Source organism: Tachyglossus aculeatus, chromosome 1 (genome assembly GCF_015852505.1).
Source record: "Tachyglossus aculeatus isolate mTacAcu1 chromosome 1, mTacAcu1.pri, whole genome shotgun sequence".
Taxonomy (NCBI): Eukaryota; Metazoa; Chordata; class Mammalia; order Monotremata; family Tachyglossidae; genus Tachyglossus; species Tachyglossus aculeatus.
Window position 1 is genome coordinate 59,564,171 of NC_052066.1, and position 21,837 is coordinate 59,586,007.

Below are 21,837 nucleotides of genomic sequence, written 5' to 3' on the forward strand. Positions count from 1 at the left end.
GGCCTCCTGGAGGAGGTGAGCTCTCAGTAGGGCTTTTAAGGGAGGAAGAGAGCTAGCTTGGCGGATGTGGGGAGGAAGGGCATTCCAGGCCAGGGGAATGATGTGGGCCAGGGGTCGATGGCGGGACAGGCGAGAACAAGGCACGGTGAGGAGATTAGCAGCAGAGGAGTGGAGGGGGCAGGCTGGGCTGTAGAAGGACAGAAGGGAGGTGAGGTAGGAGGGGGCGAGGTGATGGACAGCCTTGAAGCCCAGGGTGAGGAGTTCCTGCCTGATGCGTAGGTTGATTGGTAGCCACTGGAGATTTTTGAGGAGGGGAGTAACATGCCCAGAGCCTTTCTGGACAAAGACAATCCGGGCAGCGGCGTGAAGTATGGATTGAAGTGGGGAGAGACAAGAAGATGGGAGATCAGAGAGGAGGCTGATACAGTAGCCTCAAATGGGATTTGAGACTGTGTGCCCCAGGTGGGACAGGGACTGTGTCCAATCAAATTTGCTTGTATCCATCCCATTGCTTAGTACCGTGCCTGGCACACAGTAAGCGCTTAAAAAAATACCAAAATAATGGTAATTATTATTATCTTATAACCTGATCTCATAACCTTGGACCTGCTCCAGAATTTAGCAGGTAGTAAGTGCTTAATACATGTTATATTAATAAACTAAGAGTTTCAGTTCAAGGATATTAGAACTTTTAGACTGTGAGCCCAATGTTGGGTAGGGACTGTCTCTATATGTTGCCAATTTGTACTTCCCAAGCGCTTAGTACAGTGCTCTGCATGTAGTAAGCGCTCAATAAATGATTGATTGATATACTAGTGTAACTCAATTGCTTTATCTGTCTATAATAATAATAATGAAATGTTAATAATAGTATTTGTTAAGCTCTTATGTGCAAGTGCTGAAGTAGATAAAATATAGTCAGATCAGATACAATCCCTATCCCACATGGAGCTCACAGTCTAATTGGGAAGGAGAACCAATATTGAATCTTCATTTTATACATGAGGAAACTGAGGCACAGAGAAATTGTGACTCACCCAACATCACATGGCAGATAAGATGCAAAGCGGGATTATAACCCAGATCCTCTGACTCTCAGGCCTGTGCTCTTTCCACTAGGTCATGCTGCTTATTAATTCATTTCAACATCTGTCTCTACCCACTAAACTGTAAGTTCCTTGAGGACAGGGATAAGGTCTTCTAACTCTACTGTATGGTACTCTCCCAAGTATCTAGCACAGCCTTCCAGCACACAGTAAGCACTCAATAAAGTCCAACGATTGATGTTTCTAGGTCAGCAATGGGGTCCCACTTCCACAGACTCCTTACAAGTGGGTCGCTTGTTGGCCTGCACCAGTTCCTATCCTCCTTTCATGGTTCTGCCTCAGCAGCAGCATCCATGGCTAGTGGTACCGAGTTTTATTTTTGAGCCCTGAATCAAATTTGGGGTAGAGCTTTACCACTTCTTTCTCCCAGGATTACTTCCTAGGGTTCTCTAGGTGGGCGTTCCACTAGCTTCCCCTGTTCTGCAGATCCAGTGGAGAGAGCTCTGGACCAGTTACTGAACTAAGTGAGGATGCAGGAAGCCTCACTGAGCCAACAGTGCCATAGTATGGTACAAGACGTGGAGCCACGATGGGCCAAATTCATTCATTCAATCGTATTTATTGAGCACTTACTGTGTGCAGAGCACTGTACTAAGAGCTTGGGAAGTACAAGTTGGGAACATACAGAGACGGTCCCTACCCAACAACGGGCTTACAGTCTAGAAGGAGGAGACAGTGGACAGGTATCAAGTCATCAGAATAAATAGAAGTAAAGCTAGATGCACATCATTAACAAAATAAATAGAATAGTAAATATGTACAAGTAAAATAGAGTAATAAATCTGTACAAACATATATACAGGTGCTGTGGGGAGGGGAAGGAGGTAGGGCAGAGGGGGTGGGGAGGAGGAGAGGAAAAATGAGGCTCAGTCTGGGAAGGCCTCCTGGAGGAGGTGAGCTCTCAGTAGGGCTTTGAAGGGAGGAAGAGAGCTAGCTTGGCGGGTGTGTGGAGGGAGGGCATTCCAGGCCAGGGGGAGGACGTGGGCCAGGGGTCGATGGTGGGACAGGCGAGAACGAGGCACAGTGAGGAGGTTAGCAGCAGAGGAGCGGAGAGTGGGGCCTGGGCTGTAGAAGGAGAGAAGGGAGGTGAGGTAGGAGGGGGCGAGATGATGGAGAGCCTTGAAGCCAAGAGTGAGGAGTTTTTGCTTGATGCGTAGGACATGCCCAGAGCGTTTCTGCACAAAGATGATCTGGGCAGCAGCATGAAGTATAGACTGAAGTGGGGAGAGACAGGAGGATGGGAGATCAGAGAGGGGGCTGATGCAGTAATCCAGTCAGGATGGGATGAGAGATTGAACCAGCAGGGTAGCAGTTTGGATGGAGAGGAAAGGGCAGATCTTGGCGATGTTGTGGAGGTGAGACCGGCAGGTTTTGGTGACGGATGGGATGTGAGGGGTGAACGAGAGAGCAGAGTTGAGGATGACACCAAGGTTGTGGGCTTGTGAGATGGGAAGGATGGCAGTGCCGTCTACAGTAATGGGAAAGTCAGGGAGAAGACAGGGTTTGGGAGGGAAGATAGGGAGTTCAGTCCTGGACATATTGAGTTTTAGACTGTGGGCAGGCATCCAGATGGAGGTGTCCTGAAGGCAGGAGGAGACCTGAGCCTGAAGGAAGGGAGAGAGAGCAGGGGCAGAGTTGTAGATTTGGGTGTCATCAGTGTAGAGATGATAGTTGAAGCCGTGGGAGCGAATGAGTTCACCGAGGGAGTGAGTGTAGATAGAGAACATAAGGGGACCAAGAACTGACCCTTGAGGAACCCCTACAGTAAGGGGATGGGAGGGGGAGGAGGAGCCTGCAAAAGAGACTGAGAATGAATGGCTGGAGAGATAAGAGGAGAACCAGGAGGGAACGGAGTCTGTGAAGCCAAGGTTGGATTGTGTGTTGAGGAGAAGGGGGTGGTCCACAGTGTCGAAATCAGGCTGCCCAATAACTTTGGTGACCAAGGGTAATGGATTTACTCCCTAAGTGGTTTTTCCTTTATAGAATTCATTCATTCAATTGTATTTGAGTGCTTCCTCTGTGCAGAGCACAGTACTAGGCGCTTGGGAAGTACGTTATCAAAATATAGAGATGGTTCCCTATCCAACAATGGGCTCACAGTCTAGAAGGGGGAGACAGACAACAAAATGAAACATGTGGACAGGTGTCAAGTCGTCAGAACAAAGCTAAATGCACATCATTAATTTTAATTTAATTTAACTTAAAATAAATTACAGATAGCTATAGATAGGATAGCTGGAGATAAAATTCCCATTCACAGACTGATCTTTTCCCTTTCCTTGAGTGTCCTTTTCTAATCAAAACTAGTCTTTTCCCTTCTCTCTCTTTTTAAAAAACTAATCTTTCATATTTACTGAGTGCTAAGAAACTGCAGTAAGCACTTGTGAAAGTACAAAAAAGTTGAAAGACATGAGCTGTGCCCTCAAGGAGTTTACAGCCTAGTTGAAAGGTGGCCAAGATCAGTCACCTATCTCAGATTCATTCATTTAATCATATTTATTGAGTGCTTACTGTGTGCAGAGCACTGTACTAAGTGCTTAGAGGGCACAATTCAGCAACAAATAGAGACCATCCCTGCCCACAACGGGCTCACAGTCTAGAAGGGGGGAGGCAGGTGTCAAAACAAGTAAGCAGGCATCAATAGCATTAATATTAATATAAATAAATAGAATTATAAATATATACATATATACACAAGTGCTTTGGGGTGGGGAGGGGGTAGAGCAAAGGGTGCAAGCCGGGGTGATGGGAAAGGGAGGCGGAGCAGAGGAAAAAGGGGGTTTAGTCTGGGAAGGCCTCCTGGAGGAGGTGAGCCTTCAGTAGGGCTTGGAAGGGGGGAAGTGTGATTGTCAGATATCACTAGGCTATAAACTAGTGTCATCTGTGACAAGTGATTCACCTTGGTCACAGTTGGCCATTTCAACATAGTCCAGTGGTCCTGATTCATTTACTCGGAAACAGGGTAATAATAATATTTGTGGTATTTGTTAAGCACTGACTGTGCCAAACACCATACTAAGCACTGGCGTAGATACAAGATAATCAAGTCATACACAGTCCCTGTTCTACACAAAAGGGACTATTCCCTCTAGGGTTTGAGCTGCTTTTGGGCAGGGAACCTGTCTTTTGGGTTGTATTTTCCTAAGCACTTAGTATATTGCTCTGCACATAGTAAGCACTCAATAAATGCTATTGATTGATCGATTGTTCTCCATTCATCCAACCCACATATCCCCAACCACAGTTCTGGGCCCTGTTCAGATTTCTCTGATCTTAGTTCTCTTCAGAACAGTGCTTAGAACAGTGCTTGGCACATAGTAAGCACTTAACAAATACCATTATTATTATTATTACAGCCAGTGGATGCAGAGAACAGATTCTGTGAGTGGGGAGACAGAGAGGCAGGAAGCAGGGTTAGAAAAAGCAAAAATAGTGGGTGAGAAAAGTGTGATTATGTCGATTCATTCATTCAGTTGTATTTAGTGAGCGCTTACTGAGTGCAAAGCACTGTACTAAGACCTTGGGAGAGTACGATATAACAGACACATTTCCTGCCCACTAAGAGCTCACAGTCTAGAGGGAGAGACAGACACTAATGTACATAAATTAATAAATGCATAAATACATTACATATGTATACAAATGTGCTGTGGGGATGGGAGGGAGAATGAATGAAGGGAACAAGGCAGGGCAAAGCAGAAAGGAGTGGGAGAAGAGGAGGGCTTAGTCAGGGAAAGCTTCTTGGAAGAGATTTGCTTTCAATACATTATGGAGGAGGATAATGTGGCCATGTGGAAAGAGTACAGGTCTGGGAATCAGGAATTCTGGGTTCTAGTGCCAGCCCTGCCATTTACTTGCTGTGCTATCTTGGGCAAGGCATTTCCCCTTACACTGTGAGCCCTATTTCGGACAGGGAACAGTGTCTTATCTGATTGCTTTGAACTTGCCCCGGTGCTTAGCACATAGAAGACACTTTTTTTAATGGTTATTAAATGCTCACTATGTGCCAGGCACTGTACTAAGCACTGGGGTAAATACAAGCTAATCAGGTTGGACACAGTCTCTGTCACATATGGGGCTCACAATCTCAATCCTTATTTTCCAAGTGAGGTAGCTGAAGCACAGATAAGTTAAATTACTTACTCAAGGTCACACAACAGACAAGTGGTAGAGCCAGGACTGGAACCCAGGTCCTTCTGACTCCAAGCTTATGCTCTATCCACTAGGCAGTGCTGCTTCTCAACTTAACAAATAGCACAATTACTATTTTTATCTCTTAGACCTAATCCCCAGTGAACCCCTCCCCTTTGAAGGTGAAGGGAGTCTTGGTCTCAGATGAGCAGGTTTTATTGCTGCTGTCCCACAGCTAGGCTCATATTCCTATTACCCGCAGGTTCATTTGACCACCAAAGGGCCATGCACCTTTCTTCCTCCTCCCAGAGTCTATTACACGGGCTTGGCATGTGTTCATGTGTAGCATAAGATTGGCATGATCATGCAGATGAGTCTTCCGTATCATCAAAAGCATCGTCCTTGCTTCCACACCTACTCAGTTACTACATTAAATAACTGCTAGATGGGTCCTCGACCCCCACCCATGTCCTTGCCCTGACCTGAAATGCCCTCCCTCCACACATCCACCAAGCTAGCTCTCTTCCTCCATTCAGAGCCCTACTGAGAGCTCACCTCCTCCAGAAGGCCTTCACAGACAGAGCCCCCTTTTTCCTCTCCTCCTCCCCATCCCCCAACCCTACCACCTTCCCCTCCCCACAGCACTTGTATATATTTGTACAGATTTATTACTCTATTTTACTTGTATATATTTGCTATTCTATTTATTTTGTTAATGATGTGCATATAGCTATAATTCGATTTCTTCTGACAATTTTGACACCTGTCTACATGTTTTGTTTTGTTGTCTGTCTCCCCCTTCTAGACTGTGAGCCCTTTGTTGGGTAGGGACTGTCTCTATATGTTGCCAACTTGTACTTCCCAAGCGCTTAGTACAGTGCTCTGCACACAGTAAGTGCTCCATAAATACTATTGAATGAATGAATGAATATTAAGCTTATTGTGGGCAGGGAACGTGTCTACCAACTCTCCCAAGCTCTTAGTACAGTGCACTGCACACAGTAAGTACTCAATAAAGATTGATGGAGCTGGTCTGGTTCTCCTGTAATCAACCTGGTCTGCCATTAGCCAGTTCCAGGTAGCTAGTTACTGACCTTTCATGGTCCCTGCCTTTAGCTGTGGAGAAAACAAGTTAGCCTTGTTCTCTTCCGGATTACCTTCAGTTTTTAACCCTTTCTTTCTCAACACCATCATTATTATTTATTATTAGGGTGGGCGGCCTCAGGAGGATGCTCGCCCAGACTGCCGCAGGCAATAGGCAGGTGAGGGGCTTCACTTACCTCCCAAAGACTCAAAAAGATCTGAGCTCTTACAAACCCGCAGTGAGAGTAACAATTCAGCACATCCCAAATCGGGATCATAAACCATTACCTTTCCCCTTCATCCGAGGAGTGGTGGGATGCTGATGGATCACCTCCAGCGACAATCCCCCCCTCCCCATGAAGCAGGCCCTCTCTACACAGCCCGTGCTTCCATCCCCAGTGAAATAATAGTGAAATCCCCTGGAAAAAAAAAACCCCAGCTCAGGCAGAAAATAACAATCAGTCTTTATAAATTGCAGTTGACAAAGTACAATTTCTCAAAACAAAATTGAAACACACTGAATCTGTCCTTCTCCTGGCTGCTGCTGTTGATTTTTTTTTTCTTTCTGCCTCCTCCCCCAGCCCCGCCCTTTGGACTCAGTTGCCTAGTAACTCTTGCTTAGCAGTGAACTATTGTGAGAGTTTTTAGATCTCCTGTAACAGACAGCAGGGTCTGGTAACGGGTAAACCAGTCAGCCACCCGGGTTCGAAGATACCTCCAAGTTCACAGTTGGCTCCATTTCCATGGAGCTTTGGGAAGTTCAGAATTAGAGCAGTAGGGCTCCTCCCCCTCTGCCCTTCTCCCAGCCACCTGGAGATCTCAGCTCATCCATCCCTTTTCTGCCACAACCCCAGACCCAACCTGCATTCCTGCCTCTATCACTGTATTGTTCTGAAAAAAACCTTTGGCTGGTTTGTCAGAGGTTCATGACTTGCAGCAGCGTGGCTCAGTGGAAAGAGCACGGGTTTTGGAGTCAGAGGCCATGGGTTCGAATCCCGGCTGCACCACAAGTCTGCTGTGTGACCTTGGGCAAGTCACTTAACTTCTCTGAGCCTCAGTTACCTCATCTGTAAAAATGGGGATTAAGACTGTGAGCCCCACGTGGGACAACTGGATTACATTGTATCCCCCCAGCGCTTAGAACAGTGCTTTGCACATAGTAAGTGCTTAACAAATGGCATCATTATTTTATTATTATTTATTGCAGGCTTTGGCTGCCTGCTTCCGTGGGCAGGGCATATGTCTGTTTATTATTATATTATACTCTCCCAAGCGCTTATTACAGTGTCGTGCACACAGTAAGCACTTAATAAATATGCTTGACTGACTGTCAAATCATACCAAAATGGAAATTTATGAAGGCTCTCTGAAAGAGACATTACCTGAATTAAAAAATCAGTTTCAGGCAAAATCACAGAGGACCTGGCAAAAAGTTTTATTTTGATTTTATTCTCATTTGTTACATGCTTTTATTTTTCAAATTATAGTCTGAGACAATCGGAGTCTCAGTGCCAAAAGCTCCTATGACCAGGGTCTGGACTCTCTTGGGGCTCCATATACTGTTACACCCTGAGATTAACTAGTAGTGTGCCACCACCATCATGTGATTCTTAGATCTAGTATGTCCAAAAGACACGAGGCAATCCAAGTATGGCTTTCAGATCCAGCACCCGATGAAAGAGCTGCAGAGACCTGAAGGGAGTGTCAATCCATGCTGTGATTATGGGTCCTTCCAAAATGGCAGATTCAACACATGAAGATTATTCAAGCACTCTCTTTGTAGAAACAGATAACTGGCTTTCTCTGGTTCAAGATCTCAAACTCATCAGTAGTTGAACAGTGGAATCTCAAACTATACGAAGGAATAAACACCTACCCCTGTTCTCTTACTTTGTGCAGAACACTTTATTAAAGGCTTGGGAAAGTACAATGCAGCAGTTGGTAGGCATGCTCCATGCCTACAATAAAGTTGGTACTTGTTCTTAAATTAGGCCCAGGATTTCCCAGCCCTCCCAAATTGAAGCTACATTCCCTTAGCATCTCTGGGTGTGCCGTTCAAGGTGTGCCCCAGTAGTTCATAATGCTAAAACTCAGATTTACTGAGTTAAAGAGCAGGTGTTACCAGACAACTACTCTTGCTTCTAGGCTTTGCTCTGCTTTTCTAGTCCCACCTCCTGGCTCAGGTTCTGCCTTGGATTTGGCTCCTGCTGCTATCACCGAGTAAAGTGACTGACATCCGCTCAGGGATACGGATGTCCTGTCTTCCCTTCTTCCCTGCTTCCGCAAGGGAAGCAGTGTGGCTCAGTCGAAAGAGCACGGGCTTTGGAGTCAGAGGTCATCAGTTCAAATCTCGGCTCAGCCACTTGTCAGCTTTGTGACTTTGGGCAAGTCACTTAACTTCTCTGTGCCTCAGTTACCTCATCTGTAAAATGGGGATTAAGACTGTGAACACCACGACTTACAACCTGATCACCTTGTAAACTCCCCAGTGCTTAAAACAGTGCTTTGCATATAGTAAGTGCTTAATAAATGCTATTATTATTATTATTATCCAGTATAAATAACTCCCCCATTCCCCCAACTACCACCACCGGCAGAAGACTTAAGCAGTGGTCTAAGAAATTGTCTCTGCCATTCAGTTGCTGGATGACCTTGGGTAACTTCTCAATTACCTTGTCTGTAAAATGCGGGTTAAATACCTTTTCTCTCTCCTACTTAAAATGCAAGCCCCATGATGGTCAGTGACTGTGCCTGACCTGATTTCACACTTATCCCAGGGCTTCGTTCAGTTCTTGGCACAGAATAAGTGTTTAATAAATAGCAGTTGTTTTTATTACACCTCTGGAGCCTAACTATATTATTCCTTTGTGGAATATTTTCCATAGCTACCAGAACACAGAATCTAAACATAAAGTTAAAATTAGACTTCTATTTTAAAAGAAAACCATGGCAACTGGGAGGTTGACTGTCTTAAATAATATATTTAAAATGGATTATCTTTTCTTGAACTGTTCACATGAAAGCAGCCTGTTTCAACAAGTATATCTGATAAAGTATTAGTCATACTGAAGATGGCAGTTGTAGGGACTGCTATCCCTAAATTACAAGTAGTAACCCCAAAACAATACAGGGTAAAATGCTTGATTGCCTAAAATAAATACATTTGTATTTTAAAGAATATTAAGTAAAAACAAAGTAAATGGTTGTGCTCTGGGAATGATAGTAAATTACCTCCATTTACTCTTCTGCCTTTATTCATTATAAACATTTTGGACTTTTAAAAATCTTTCCACTTTTGCAAGTGTTGGGTTTCTTTTTTAATGGCATCTTTCTGTGAAGAAACCAATTTCATAATATAGTCTTTTAAATAAGGAATGGACCTTTTACGGAGGCCTATCCAGAAAATATTAATCTGACAAAGATAATGATTTTCTAATAGTTTTTTTCCTAAAAGTGTGTTTAATTGAGGAAGTGAATAAAGTACACCCATGTTGAGTTATAGTTTGCCTCTGTAGCACAGACTATTGTTACGTTAATCAACTCGAATCCATAAAAATAATTGGGGAAGTTGAGCATTTAAAGTCCAGTATAGCATTCATTAAAAAAAATATATAAGGGAGTTAAGGTTTCTTTAAGGGTTTTAAATCATCCATCTACCTCTTGAAGTCAGTTTTGTCAAAAATCCCAGGCGACACTAAGGTATACTTTCCTTCTGAAAGAGATTGCAAGTAGATCATTCTGTTGAATGTTTCAAACATGACTTAAGATCCAAAAATATTGTTTTGGATCTCCCAACTGCTTTGCAAATACATTGAACATTAAAAAAAAAAATTCCTCTTGCCTCTCCCCCTCCACTCCGCCCCCACCACAGAAGTTTCAGATTACCCAAATCAGATATCCAAGTTAATCAGCAATGTGTCTTGGCAAAGCAACCCTCTTACCTGTGCTTACATTCTGTTTCTGTGTCTATGAACGTGTCTGTAGCTATCTTTCATTTTCCAAGATGATAATGTCAGTCTGTCCATGAAGGTGCAATTGAAAAGATTGTGTGAAGGACACAAGTGAAGATTCAGCATTCTCCTGTTTGATCAGATTCAGCCTCTGATTCATTCATTCATTCAATCGTATTTATTGAGTGCTTACTGTGTGCAGAGCACTGTACTAAGCGCTTGGGAAGTACAAATTGGCAGCATATAGAGACAATCCCTACCCAACAATGGGATTCAGAACCAAAAACACAGATAGTTGGAAATGCTTTAGTGGACTAATATTTCCTGCTGACAGGGATGAAGGAAGCTAGTAGATAAAGGGTTGAAAGGATTTCAGTTGATGATCTAGGTTTGGAATATCTTTTTTTTTTCCCATCTATCTCTCCCAGAGAAAACTAAATATTTTTCAAAAATCAGGTGCCCTACTTGTACCTTCTACTTATGTGGTGGGAATCCTTTCCCCTAAAGGCAGGAGATTGTGTCCTCTATTATAAAGATTAGTATAGTGTTCTGCACCCAATAAACACTGCAAGTTAACTCTGCATCCATGGCCTGGGACCCATCACACAGGGAATAAATGCAATGGACACACAACCTGATTGGAATATTCCCAGTTTCTTGATGTCCAATTCACCTAGAGAAAAAGTGTTTCAACTGAGGCGCTCCACCACGTCAGCCTTTCAGGTGACAGAAATCCTTCCATCTGATGGAGTCCTGTAAATGAATCTCTCTCAACCCATTATCAGCTTTTTCCACCAGACCACAGCTAGAAGAGTGCTGGTCTCTGTCGGGCTGCGGGAACTACTGATGGAATATTTTCACAAGCATTTTTCCCTTATATTCTGAAATTCAGATTCACATTTCTAGTTTGGCCAGCTCCTCAGATCACATGTCCAGTGACATCTTCTTCCTATGACTTCTGTGCATCATCATCATCAGTGGTGTTTACTGGAACTTACTATGTGCAGAGCACAGTCCTCTAGACTGAAAGCTCATTATGGGCTGGGAATGTGTCCGTTTATTGTTATATTGTACTCTCCCAAGCACTTAGTACAGTGCTCTGCACAAATTAAGCTCTCAACAAACGACTGACTACTAAATGCTGAGAAAGAACAATGCAACAGAGTTGGCAGACAGGGTGCCTGCCCGCAGCGAGCTTACAGTCTAGAGGGGAATACCATACCAAAGCTTCATGGCTCCATCCATCCCAGTCACTGTCATGGTGCATAGCTCTCTCAGCCTTTGGCTATCAGAACACTTCAAGGACTCTTCTATGGCATTTGGATACAGCCAATGTGGATTTGTGAGCTGACGGGTATGTGATGAATGCCACTGTCTGTGATTTGCTCTTGCCTTCAGTCTATCTCAGAGAGATTGTAGCGAATAGTGTTCTGGGTCTGCTTTCTCTAATGGTTCAGGTCAGTTGCAGGGGATTCCTTTGCTTTCCTGGAGATTTGTTTCTTCTTTTCCCTTCTTTTCTCCTCCCTAGAAATTCAGTATGACGCTGAAGGTGTTCAGAACAGTCATGTTTGGCTTCCATCCATCAGTACATGCCATTCTGCATTTCTTCTTGCCATCTGATGTAGGCCATGGTCACCTGACTCGAAACCTGGCTTGTCCATGGTGGGGCAGTGTACCCAGGAGAGCAAAATGGCTCCTGAAGTTGGCGGAACTGAGGCTGGGTGCCTTTTCCCATTGACGTCAAACTGGGGTCATGTGAGCCATCATGCATTTGTGTTTTTAATAGTCTATTCCCTGGTGACCCTCAGGCTACATAATGACCATATAGTGGCAGGATGCAGAGGCTAATCAACTTCATTTGGCCACTGTCATTAACACTTGAAATATGTTGTGTTCTGGAGATGGTTTAACCCAAATTCTCAGTTTGCATTAACTCTATTTGTCAAACTGCAAACTCACTCCCCCACAGGTTTTCCGCCCACCCCGTACGGAATGTTAGCAATAATGGTGTTGTCTATTGTCTACTGTTCTGGGAAAGTTAGGTGGAAAACAGAATTTGAAAGGGAAGACAAGTTCAATTTTTGACATGTTGAGCTTTAGCTGCCTACGCAACATCCATGTCGGTTCATCACAGAGGCCAGAGGAAATGTGAGATTGGCCGAGAAGAGGAGATTGAGGTCTGGGCTAACAAGGAAGACAGGGGAGTCATCCACATAGAGGAGGTAGTTGAATTCAGAGAAGGGATAAGCTCCCCAAGGGAAGAAGTGTTAATTGAGAAGAGAAGGGGATCCAGTTCATAGCCTTGAGGAATACCCACAGTTATGTAGTAGGAGGCAGAAGAAGGATGACAAAAATGGCAAGGAAGGAGAGCCAGTAGAGAGCTGCTTCAGGAAAACTAAGGTTAGATAGTGTTTCCAGAAGGGAGTGGTCCACAGTGTTAAAGGCAAAGGAGAGGTCAAGGAGGGTTTGATGGAATCCATTAGTTTGTCAAGGAGGACTTTGTCACCTCAGAGAGAGCAGTTTCAGTGGAATGAAGGAGGTGAAAACTGGATTGCAGGGGGATGGAGAAGAGAAGGGAAGGCATTGGACTTTACAGTGTTTGATGGGAATGGGATAAGGGAGATATTGCTGTGTTAGAAGGCAGGGGAAAGGACTCAATGGTTGAAGTTCACGATTGAAATTCAATCGTATTTATTGAGTGCTTAGTGTGTGCAGAGCACTGTACTAAACACTTGGGAAGTACAAGTCGGCAACATATAGAGATGGTCCCTACCCAACAATGGGCTCACAGCCTAGAAGGGGGAGACAGACAACAAAACAAAACATATATACAGGCAGATCTCTTGGGAGGTGATGGAGAAGGAAGAGAGAGGAGTAGATGAGGGCTTAGGAGGGAAGCTGGGGAGATGAGGGGGATATTTTTTGGGGGGGCTAATGCCTGATGGTCTCAATTTTGTCAAAGTATGGTCAGCAGGAACAAAGTGGGCAACACTGAAAGTTTCAGAAAGGATTTAAAGGTGGTAAGAGTTTGGGGAAGAACAACAGGCATGGGATTTGATGAGCGAGGAGTGATGTCACTGTGTGGAGGCTAGGGCAGAGTTACTATCAAGACTGATATTTATGTGGGGAAGATTTGTCCTTACTGCACAGAAAGGATTTTCTTCTTATTATCATTAGCAGTAGTAATAATAATAATAATGGTGCCTGTTAAGCATTTAGTATGTGTCTGAAGATTTACTATAAAACCTTCAGCAGTTTCTCAAGTTCTGAGGTAGATACCGGTTAATCAGGTTGGGCATAGACTATGTCCTACATGGGGGTCACAGTCTAAATAGGAGGGAGTAGGATTTAATCCCCATTTTACAGATGAGGTAACCGAGGTCCAGAGAACATAAGTGACAGAGCAGGCATGTGGCCAAGCCATGAGTAGAACCCACATCCTTCTGACTCCCAGGCTTTTGCTCTACCCACTAGGCCACTCTGCTTCATGTGAATCTGGGCACCTCATAAAACCAACAAGAACTGATCCAGCCATGGATAATTTTTTTTAAGGTTATGAATCCAAATGTAGTGTTCGGTAGTTTTTTGGGGGGGAAGCATTAGCTGGGTAAAGAAAGAATCGCCAAATGTTAGGTTTTGGACAGAAAATTAATAAATCAATCCATGGTATTTATTGAGCTCTCAATCTGTGCAGACCACTGTACTCTACTAAGTGCTTGGGAGAGTTCAGTACAGTAAGAAGACCCAATCACCACCTTCAAGGAGCAAATGTAGTAGATATTGACAATGAATAAAAACAGTACTTGAATTTGGCAGCAAGTGAAATGTTTAAACTTAAAAAAAACAATAAAAGCCCTCTTTTTTTCTCCCATTAGGAGAATTCTGAGAATTCTGAAAATCCATGGATTCAAGTACTGGCAGAAATTTGGAGAACCCTCTGAACACAATTGATTCTGATAAAATTGACCCAAAGACTACACTGGATAATCCACCTGATATCCTGGAAATGTCATGTAAAACTAAAAAAAAACATGGAGGCAAACAGGTGGAAATTATACGTGAAAGAATAAAAAGGTCCAAGAATGTTACAAAAAAAGAAAGCCATGATTTAGACAGAGAGGCCTTTAAAAGAAAATCAGAAGATGAAGGAAAACCAGCTGGGAAAAAAGAGGCAAGAATATTGGAGCTTGATGAACAGTTAATCACTTTGCCTTTACCTCACATTCCCTTGAAGACAGTTATGGATGTGGAAGTAAAGTTGGTCTACATTGATGAGGAAGATGTTACATATGAGTTTGTGGAATCCCAAATGTCTACCAACACACAATCAACATGTCGAGCTGCTGAAATAGTGTGCTCTGTGAGTGCACCTAATTTCAGCTTTCTGCCTCAGATTGACAAATGGCTTCAAGTAACCTTAAAGGATGCCAGTTCTTGCTACAGGCAGAAGAAGTATGCATTGGCAGCAGGACAGTTCAGAACAGCACTTGAGGTATGGGATTAAAAATATAGATTAATGATGGGCAGCTGGGAAATGGAAGACTATACACTGAGTAATTCTTTCATGCCACAATGACCTATGGTTACAAAGTTCAAATATCTTATGTCACAACACTGTGTGGTGAATTGTGTGTGTGTATGTGTGTGTGTGCGCACATGTGCGAGCATATACATTCCCTCAATATGAAGATATATGTCTTCAAATTGGGGAAAATAAAACCTTCAGCAGCTTCTCATGATACAGAAAGAACCCTAAGGTATTTCTGCCAATGAAAGAGTTACAAAATGTATGGAAAAATATGTACTGAAATACAACTGGATCTGTTTCAGTTTGAGGGCAAGAGTCAGAGACAACCAGCTAGAGGAAAGATTAATGGGTAAATTCTTTCATTTTGCAGTAAGCACCAGCAAATCTTTAGACATGCCAAAATATACAAATTGAGATATGTTTTCCTCAAACTATGGCTTCCTGCATGCTTATTTGTGGGTACAAAATTGAAAGTAAATTATTAATTTCATAGTTTCCTGAATATGGAGTAGCTATCTGGCTGTTTCTCATGCTTAGGAATTAGCTGTTCCAGATAAATGTATAAAAACCTACATATAGTGATGGAGTCCAGTAAGCACTCAATAAATATGATTGATTGAATGAATGAATGAGTCAAAACCATGACAACCAAACAGCATCCTTATGAGTGTTTGATAGGAAATGATGTACAGGTCAAAGAAATACTCACATACCGCATCTACTTCATTCTCTTTAATCTACTGGAGAGTTCTAGGAAATGGTATTTTTGGAATTGGGTTCAGTTCTGGGCAGTATGAAAAATTTGGTTTTTCAGAGCAGTGATGATGACATGGGGAAAGAGAGAAATGTAACCATTTTGGAATGAAAAGTACTCTGTAAGGTGTAAGTTAAGACCATCGCTGTGATAACCACAAAAGTACTCCTAACTGAAAGGGAAATTGTCTCGTTTTTAGTGAAACTTATTGTTAGAAATTGCAACATTTCACTTCCAAATTAAATTTGTTACTGGTGAATAGTTGATTGGAATGGAAATCTGATTAATGACTATTAATTTATAGTGTGCTGCGGAAGTCATGATTCCTAATCATCACATAATAGTAAAAACTTTGGTAATAAGTTTTCACAGCTTTTGTCATATGCTTCTGTAAAATCAGTATAGCTGGGGAAGGCAGTTAAAACATCTTTTTTTGTGGCACAATCTTTATTTTCACCTCACAGCACAAAATTTCCTAGAAGCAAATTACATTTTTCTTTTTTTTTTGAGTGAAGAATGGACCCTAAAACCTGAAATATGTAGAGCAAACAGCAATACCAGACCTCATGTAACATTGCTTTTTAGATTCTTCAGTTCAAGTAGGTGGCCCGGATATTTTTTAACCTGTGCCCCTACTCATGAAAGAGCAGTTCCTAAAAGAAGGAATATTATTATCTATATTTTACTGTATTGATTATCTTACTCTTACATAATGTAGAATTCTCCTCAAGTTTGCAGGATGGTGCTACTGATGCTGTTTGTATTATTATTATTAATCGTATTTGCTGAGTGCTTATTGTGTGCAAATCACTGTACTAAGCACTTGGGAGAGTACAATATGACATCAGTCACATTCCCTGCCCACAATGAGCTCATAGTCTAGAGGTGGAGACAGACATTAATATAAATAAGTAAATAGGTAAATGAATTATAGATATATACATATGTGCTCTGGGGAAGGGAGGGAGGATGAATGAAGGAGCAAGTATGAGAGGGGCAGAAGGAAGTGGGAAAAGGGGAGAGGAGGGCTCAGTCAGGGAAACTACCTAGAGAAGATGAGCCTTCAATATGGCTTTGAAGTGGGGGAGAGCAATTATCTGGTGATATGAGGAGGCAGGGCATTCCAGGCCAGAGGTAGGAGTGGGTGAGAGGTCAGCAAAGAGATAAGATGAGATAGAGTTTGTATAACCGAATGAGGTGTGCCCTGATAATCACTGTATTCCTGAAAATAAGGGACCTTATCTGGCCCCCTGCTATTCTGGGTGAGCATTGCTAAAGCAACCAGTGAACCCACATATTCAGTCACCAAATCCTGTTGGTTCTACCTTCACAATACTGCTAAAATCTGCTCTTTCCTCTCCATTCAGACTGCTACTGTACTGATCTAAGCATCTATCATATGATACTTCTACTTCCGGATCAGCCTCCTCACTGACCTTCCTGTCTCCTGTTTCTTCCAACTACAGTTCATTCTTCACTATGCAGCTCATAGCATTTTTATTAAAAAAAAAAAATTCAGTCCACATTGCCCTACTCCTCAAGAACCTCCAGTGGCTTCCTTTCCACCTCCATATCATAGAGAGGCAGCATGGCTCAGTGGAAAGAGCATGGGCTTGGGAGTCAGAGGTCATGGGTTCTAACCCTGGCTCTACCACTTGTCAGCTGTGTGACTTTGGGCAAGTCACAACTTCTCTGTGCCTCAGTCACCTCATCTGTAAAATGCGGATTAAGACTGTGAGCCCCACGTGGGACAACCCGATTAGCTTGTATCCCCCCCAGCTCTTAGAACAGTGCTTGGCACATAGTAAGCACTTAACAAATTATTATTATTATTATATCAAACAAAAACTCCTTACCATTAACTTTAAAGCACTGAATAAGCTCTCCCCCTGCCTTACCTCATTGCTCTCATACTGTAATTGTCTGCACTCTTAATTCCTTTAACATCAATTTATTCACTGTACCTTAATCTCCTTTATCTTACTGCTGACCCCTTGCCTTCATCCTGTCACTGGCCTGAAACTCCCTATCTCTTCATATGTGACAGACCAGCACTCTTCCTACCTTCAAAGCTTTACTAAAATCACATCCCCTCCAACAGGCCTTCCCTGATTGCCATCTTTTCCCTTACTCCCTTTCCCATCTGTGCCACCTATGCACTTGAATCTGTACCCTTTAGGCATTTGATATTCTTAATAATAATAATAATAATAATGATGATGGTATTTGTAAGCGCTTACTATGTGCCAAGCACTGTTCTAAGCATTGGGGTAGTTACACGGCAATCAGGCTGTCCCAAGTAGGGCTCACAGTCATAATCCCCATTTTACAGATGAGGTAATTGAGGCACAGAGAAGTGAAGAGACTTGCCCAAAGTCACACAGCTGACAAGTGGCAGAGTAGGGATTAGAACCCATGACCTCTGACTCCCAAGCTCGGGCTCTTTCCGCTAAGCCATGCTGCTTCTCCCATCATCCCACCCTCAGTCCCTTAGCAAAAATATGTATATATCTGTTATTTATGTATATTCATGCCTGTCTCTTCCTCTAGACTGTGTGCTCCTTGTGGGCAGGGAACATGTCTACAACCCTACTGTATTGTGCTTACCAAAGCACTAAGTACAATGGTCTGCACACAGTAAGCACTCAGTAGATACCATTAACTGATCAACTGCATAACAACCACTGAGATTCAGAAAATAGGAAGGCATTAGTGACTTCCTTAGATACATTACAATTAAGCTGAAGTAGACTAATCATTAATAAAATAGTTTCCGCAGTGATTTTACAGCCCTGGCTTGATAGAATTAGCTGGTTTATTTGACTATTTGTAAAAACAGCTGACTAAACTGTACACAAAACATTTGAAATTGTGGTTGCTAATGGAAAACATAATGACTTCAACCTTAATTTTCATTTTATTTGGTGAATGCAGATATAATCAGTATTATTTTATTTACTGTGATTAAAAGATTATTTTCAGCACAACTGTTTTCCACCCAAAACATTTTTGATATGCACTTTACAATTATTCAGAAGGGTGGTTAATAAATGTGACATTCATTTAGGAGACAGAAATTTACTATCTAAAAAGTCTTAATTTGGGCAATTTGAAAAAGATGAAATTATTTAGTTTCTAAAAGGTTATTACAATAATCCTCTCATCTTCATTAAAAAAGCAAATGGTTGTAATAAGCATTACTATTAAAATTAAAAAATAAAATAATATTGAACAAAGTCCATCAGAAGTTAGTCCTGTGCACAATTCAACTGTGTGTTTGAATCTATCTCATGAGTGTGGTAAAGTCCTCCTAAATTAAAAAAAAACCTTTAAATCCTCAATACCTACTGAGTTATTTTTTGTGAGCTATTTCATTTCCATGAGCCCTCTCAAATAGGACTAAAGAAAATGTTAGAATATTTTTATATTCCAGTTTTCCTTTGGAGATTAGCCATTATCTAATTGTCAGCCGGCTGATATTCTGCTACTTAGCAAAATATGTCAGAATGTGTTCATTCATTAAATTATATTAAGTATTTACTGTGTGCAGAGCACTGTTCTAAGCACTTGGGAAAGTACCATACAACAATGAAGAGTAAAAATCCCTGCCCACAACAAGCTCATAGTCTATAGTGGGGGAGACGGACATCAGTACAAATAAGTAAAATTACAGATATGTACATAAGTGTGGGGCATGGAGAAGCAGCATGGCTCAGTGGAAAGAGCACGGGCTTTGGAGTCAGAGGTCATGGGTTCGAATCCTGGCTCTACCACAAGTCTGCTGTGTAACCTTGGGCAAGTCACTTAACTTCTCTGAGCCTCAGTTACCACACCTGTAAAAATGGGGATTAAGACTGTGAGCCCCACGTGGGACAACTTGATCACATTGTATCCCCCCAGCGCTTAGAACAGTGCTTTGCACATAGTAAGCGCTTAACAAATGCCATTATCATTATTATTATTATTATTATTATGGAGGGGGGAAGAGCAAGTCAGGGCAAAACCAAAGGGAGTGGGAGATGAGGAAAAGTGGGGCTTAGTCTAGGAAGATGTCTTGGAGGAGTTGTGCCTTTGGGTAAGGCTTTGAAGGGATGGGGAGAGTAATTGTTTGGTGGATTTGAGGAGGGAGGGTGTTCCAGGCCAGGGGTAGGCATGGACCAGGAGTCAGCAGTGAGGCAAGATTGAGGCACAGTGTGAAGGTTAGTGCCAGAGGAGCGAAGTGTGCAGGCTGGGTTGTAGAAGGAGAGAAGTGAGGTGAGGTAGGAGGGGGAAAGGTGATGGACTGCTTTAAAGCCAGTAGTGAGGAGTTTTTTGATATGGATGTGTATAGACAACCACTAAAGATTTTTAAGGAGGGGGATGACATGGCCTGAATGTTCCTATAAAAAGATGATTTGGGCAGCGGAGTGAAGTATGGACTGGAGTGGGAGAGGCAGGAGGTTGGAAGGTCAGAAAGGAGGCTGATGCAGTAATCTAGGCAGGATAGGATGAGTGATTGTATTAACATGGTAACAGTTTGATGGAGAGAAAAGAGAGGATTTTAGCGATGTTCTGGTGGGACCTACAGGATTTGGTGACAGACCGAATATGTGGTGTGAATGAGAGAGTGGAGTCAAGGATAACACCAAAGTTATGGGCTTGTGAGTCAGGAAGGATGGTGTTTACCTTGGATGGGAGTGAGAGACACATTCTCAGTAATCCACATCCCCACTTCGAAATGTAGGTGGGAAAGGTAGGTTTTTCCCCAACAGCTTTTTGGGTAAACCTGTCAGAGATAACAGGAGGAAAATGAGAGGAAGGGGGAATCAAGGGAGCAGTGGGCAGGGAGAGGGGAGAGTTGGAAGTGGGGAGGAGAGACATGTCAAGGGAGAGACGGAAAAATAGAGGATGAAAAATAGGAAACTTTCTCACTGTCCATCCTGGGGTTATGAGTACCACCCACAGTGTAGCCATAAACACTTATTTTATATCAATCACTATACTAAGCGCTGGGGTAGATGCATGATAGGTCAGACACAGTTCCCGGCTTCAACTATCATCTCTATGGGGATAACACCCAAATCTACATCTCCTTCCCTGTTCTCTCTCCCTTCCTCCAGGTTCGTATCTCCTCCTGCCTTCAGGACATCTCTACTTCGATGTCCTCCCGCCACCTAAAACTCATCATTTCCAAGAAAGAGCTCCTTATCTTCCCTTCCAAACACTGTCCTCACCCTGACTTTCCAGTCACTGAGGACAACACAACCATCCTTCCCCTCTCACTAGCCCTCAACCTTGGTGTCATCCTTGACTTCGCTATCTCATTCACCCCACATATCCAATCTGTCACCAAAACCTGCCAGTTTCACCTTCACAACATCGCCAAGATCTGTCTTTTCCCCTCCATCCAAACCACTACCAAGCTAGTACAATCACTCATCCTATCCTGACTGGATTACTGCATCAGCCTCCTTTCTGACATCCCAGCCTCCAGTCTCTCCCCACTTCAGTCCATACTTCACTCTGCTGCCCAGATTATCTTTCTATAGAAACGTTCTGGGCATGTCACCGCCCCCTGCCCCCCCCACCCCCATCCACCTCTGTAAAAAGCAAAAGCTCCTCACTATTGGATTCAAAGTTCTCCATCATCTTGCCCCCTCCTACCTCACCTCTCTTCTCTCCTTCTAAATCCCGGCCCACACACTCCACTCCTCTGGTGCTAACCTCCTCACTGCCTCGTTCTCTCCTGTCCCACCATCAACCCCTGGCCCACGTTGTACCTATCTCTGGCCTGGAATGCCCTCCCTCCTCAAATCCTCCAAACAATCACACTTCCCCCCCTTCAAAGCCCTACTAAAGGCTCACCTCGTCCAAGAAGCCTTCCCATACTAAGCCCTTCTTTTCCTCAGCCCCTCCTCCCCTTCGCCTCACCCCGACTTGCTTCCTTTGCTCTTCCCCCTCCCTCCTCACAGCACTTGCATATCTATAATTCCATTTATTTACGTTAATGTCTGTTTACTTGTTTTGATGTCTATAATTCTGTTTATTTATATTCATGCCTGTTTACTTGTTTTGATGTCCGTCTCCCCCTTCTAGACTGTAAGCCCAGTGTGGGAAGGGATTATCTCTCTTTATTGTTGAATTGTACTTTCCAAGCTCTTAGTATAGTGCTCTGCACACAATAAGCGCTCAATAAATACGATTGAATGAATCATCATCATCATCATCATCAATCGTATTTATTGAGTGCTTACTATGTGCAGAGCACTGTACTAAGCGCTTGGGAAGTACAAATTGGCAACATAT

General features: G+C 43.0%; 1 protein-coding gene across 2 annotated transcripts in view; it reads left to right on the top strand.

The window, feature by feature from the left end:
• Window positions 1-21,837, top strand: part of SPATA16 (spermatogenesis associated 16) — a 241,231-nt gene that overhangs the window by 19,873 nt on the left and 199,521 nt on the right. For both annotated transcript variants that reach the window (XM_038748176.1, XM_038748167.1), the window contains exon 2: window positions 14,146-14,762. In XM_038748176.1, coding sequence (XP_038604104.1) covers window positions 14,172-14,762 — 591 coding nt within the window. In that variant the 5' untranslated portion in view covers window positions 14,146-14,171. The remainder of the gene's footprint in view (window positions 1-14,145; window positions 14,763-21,837) is intronic.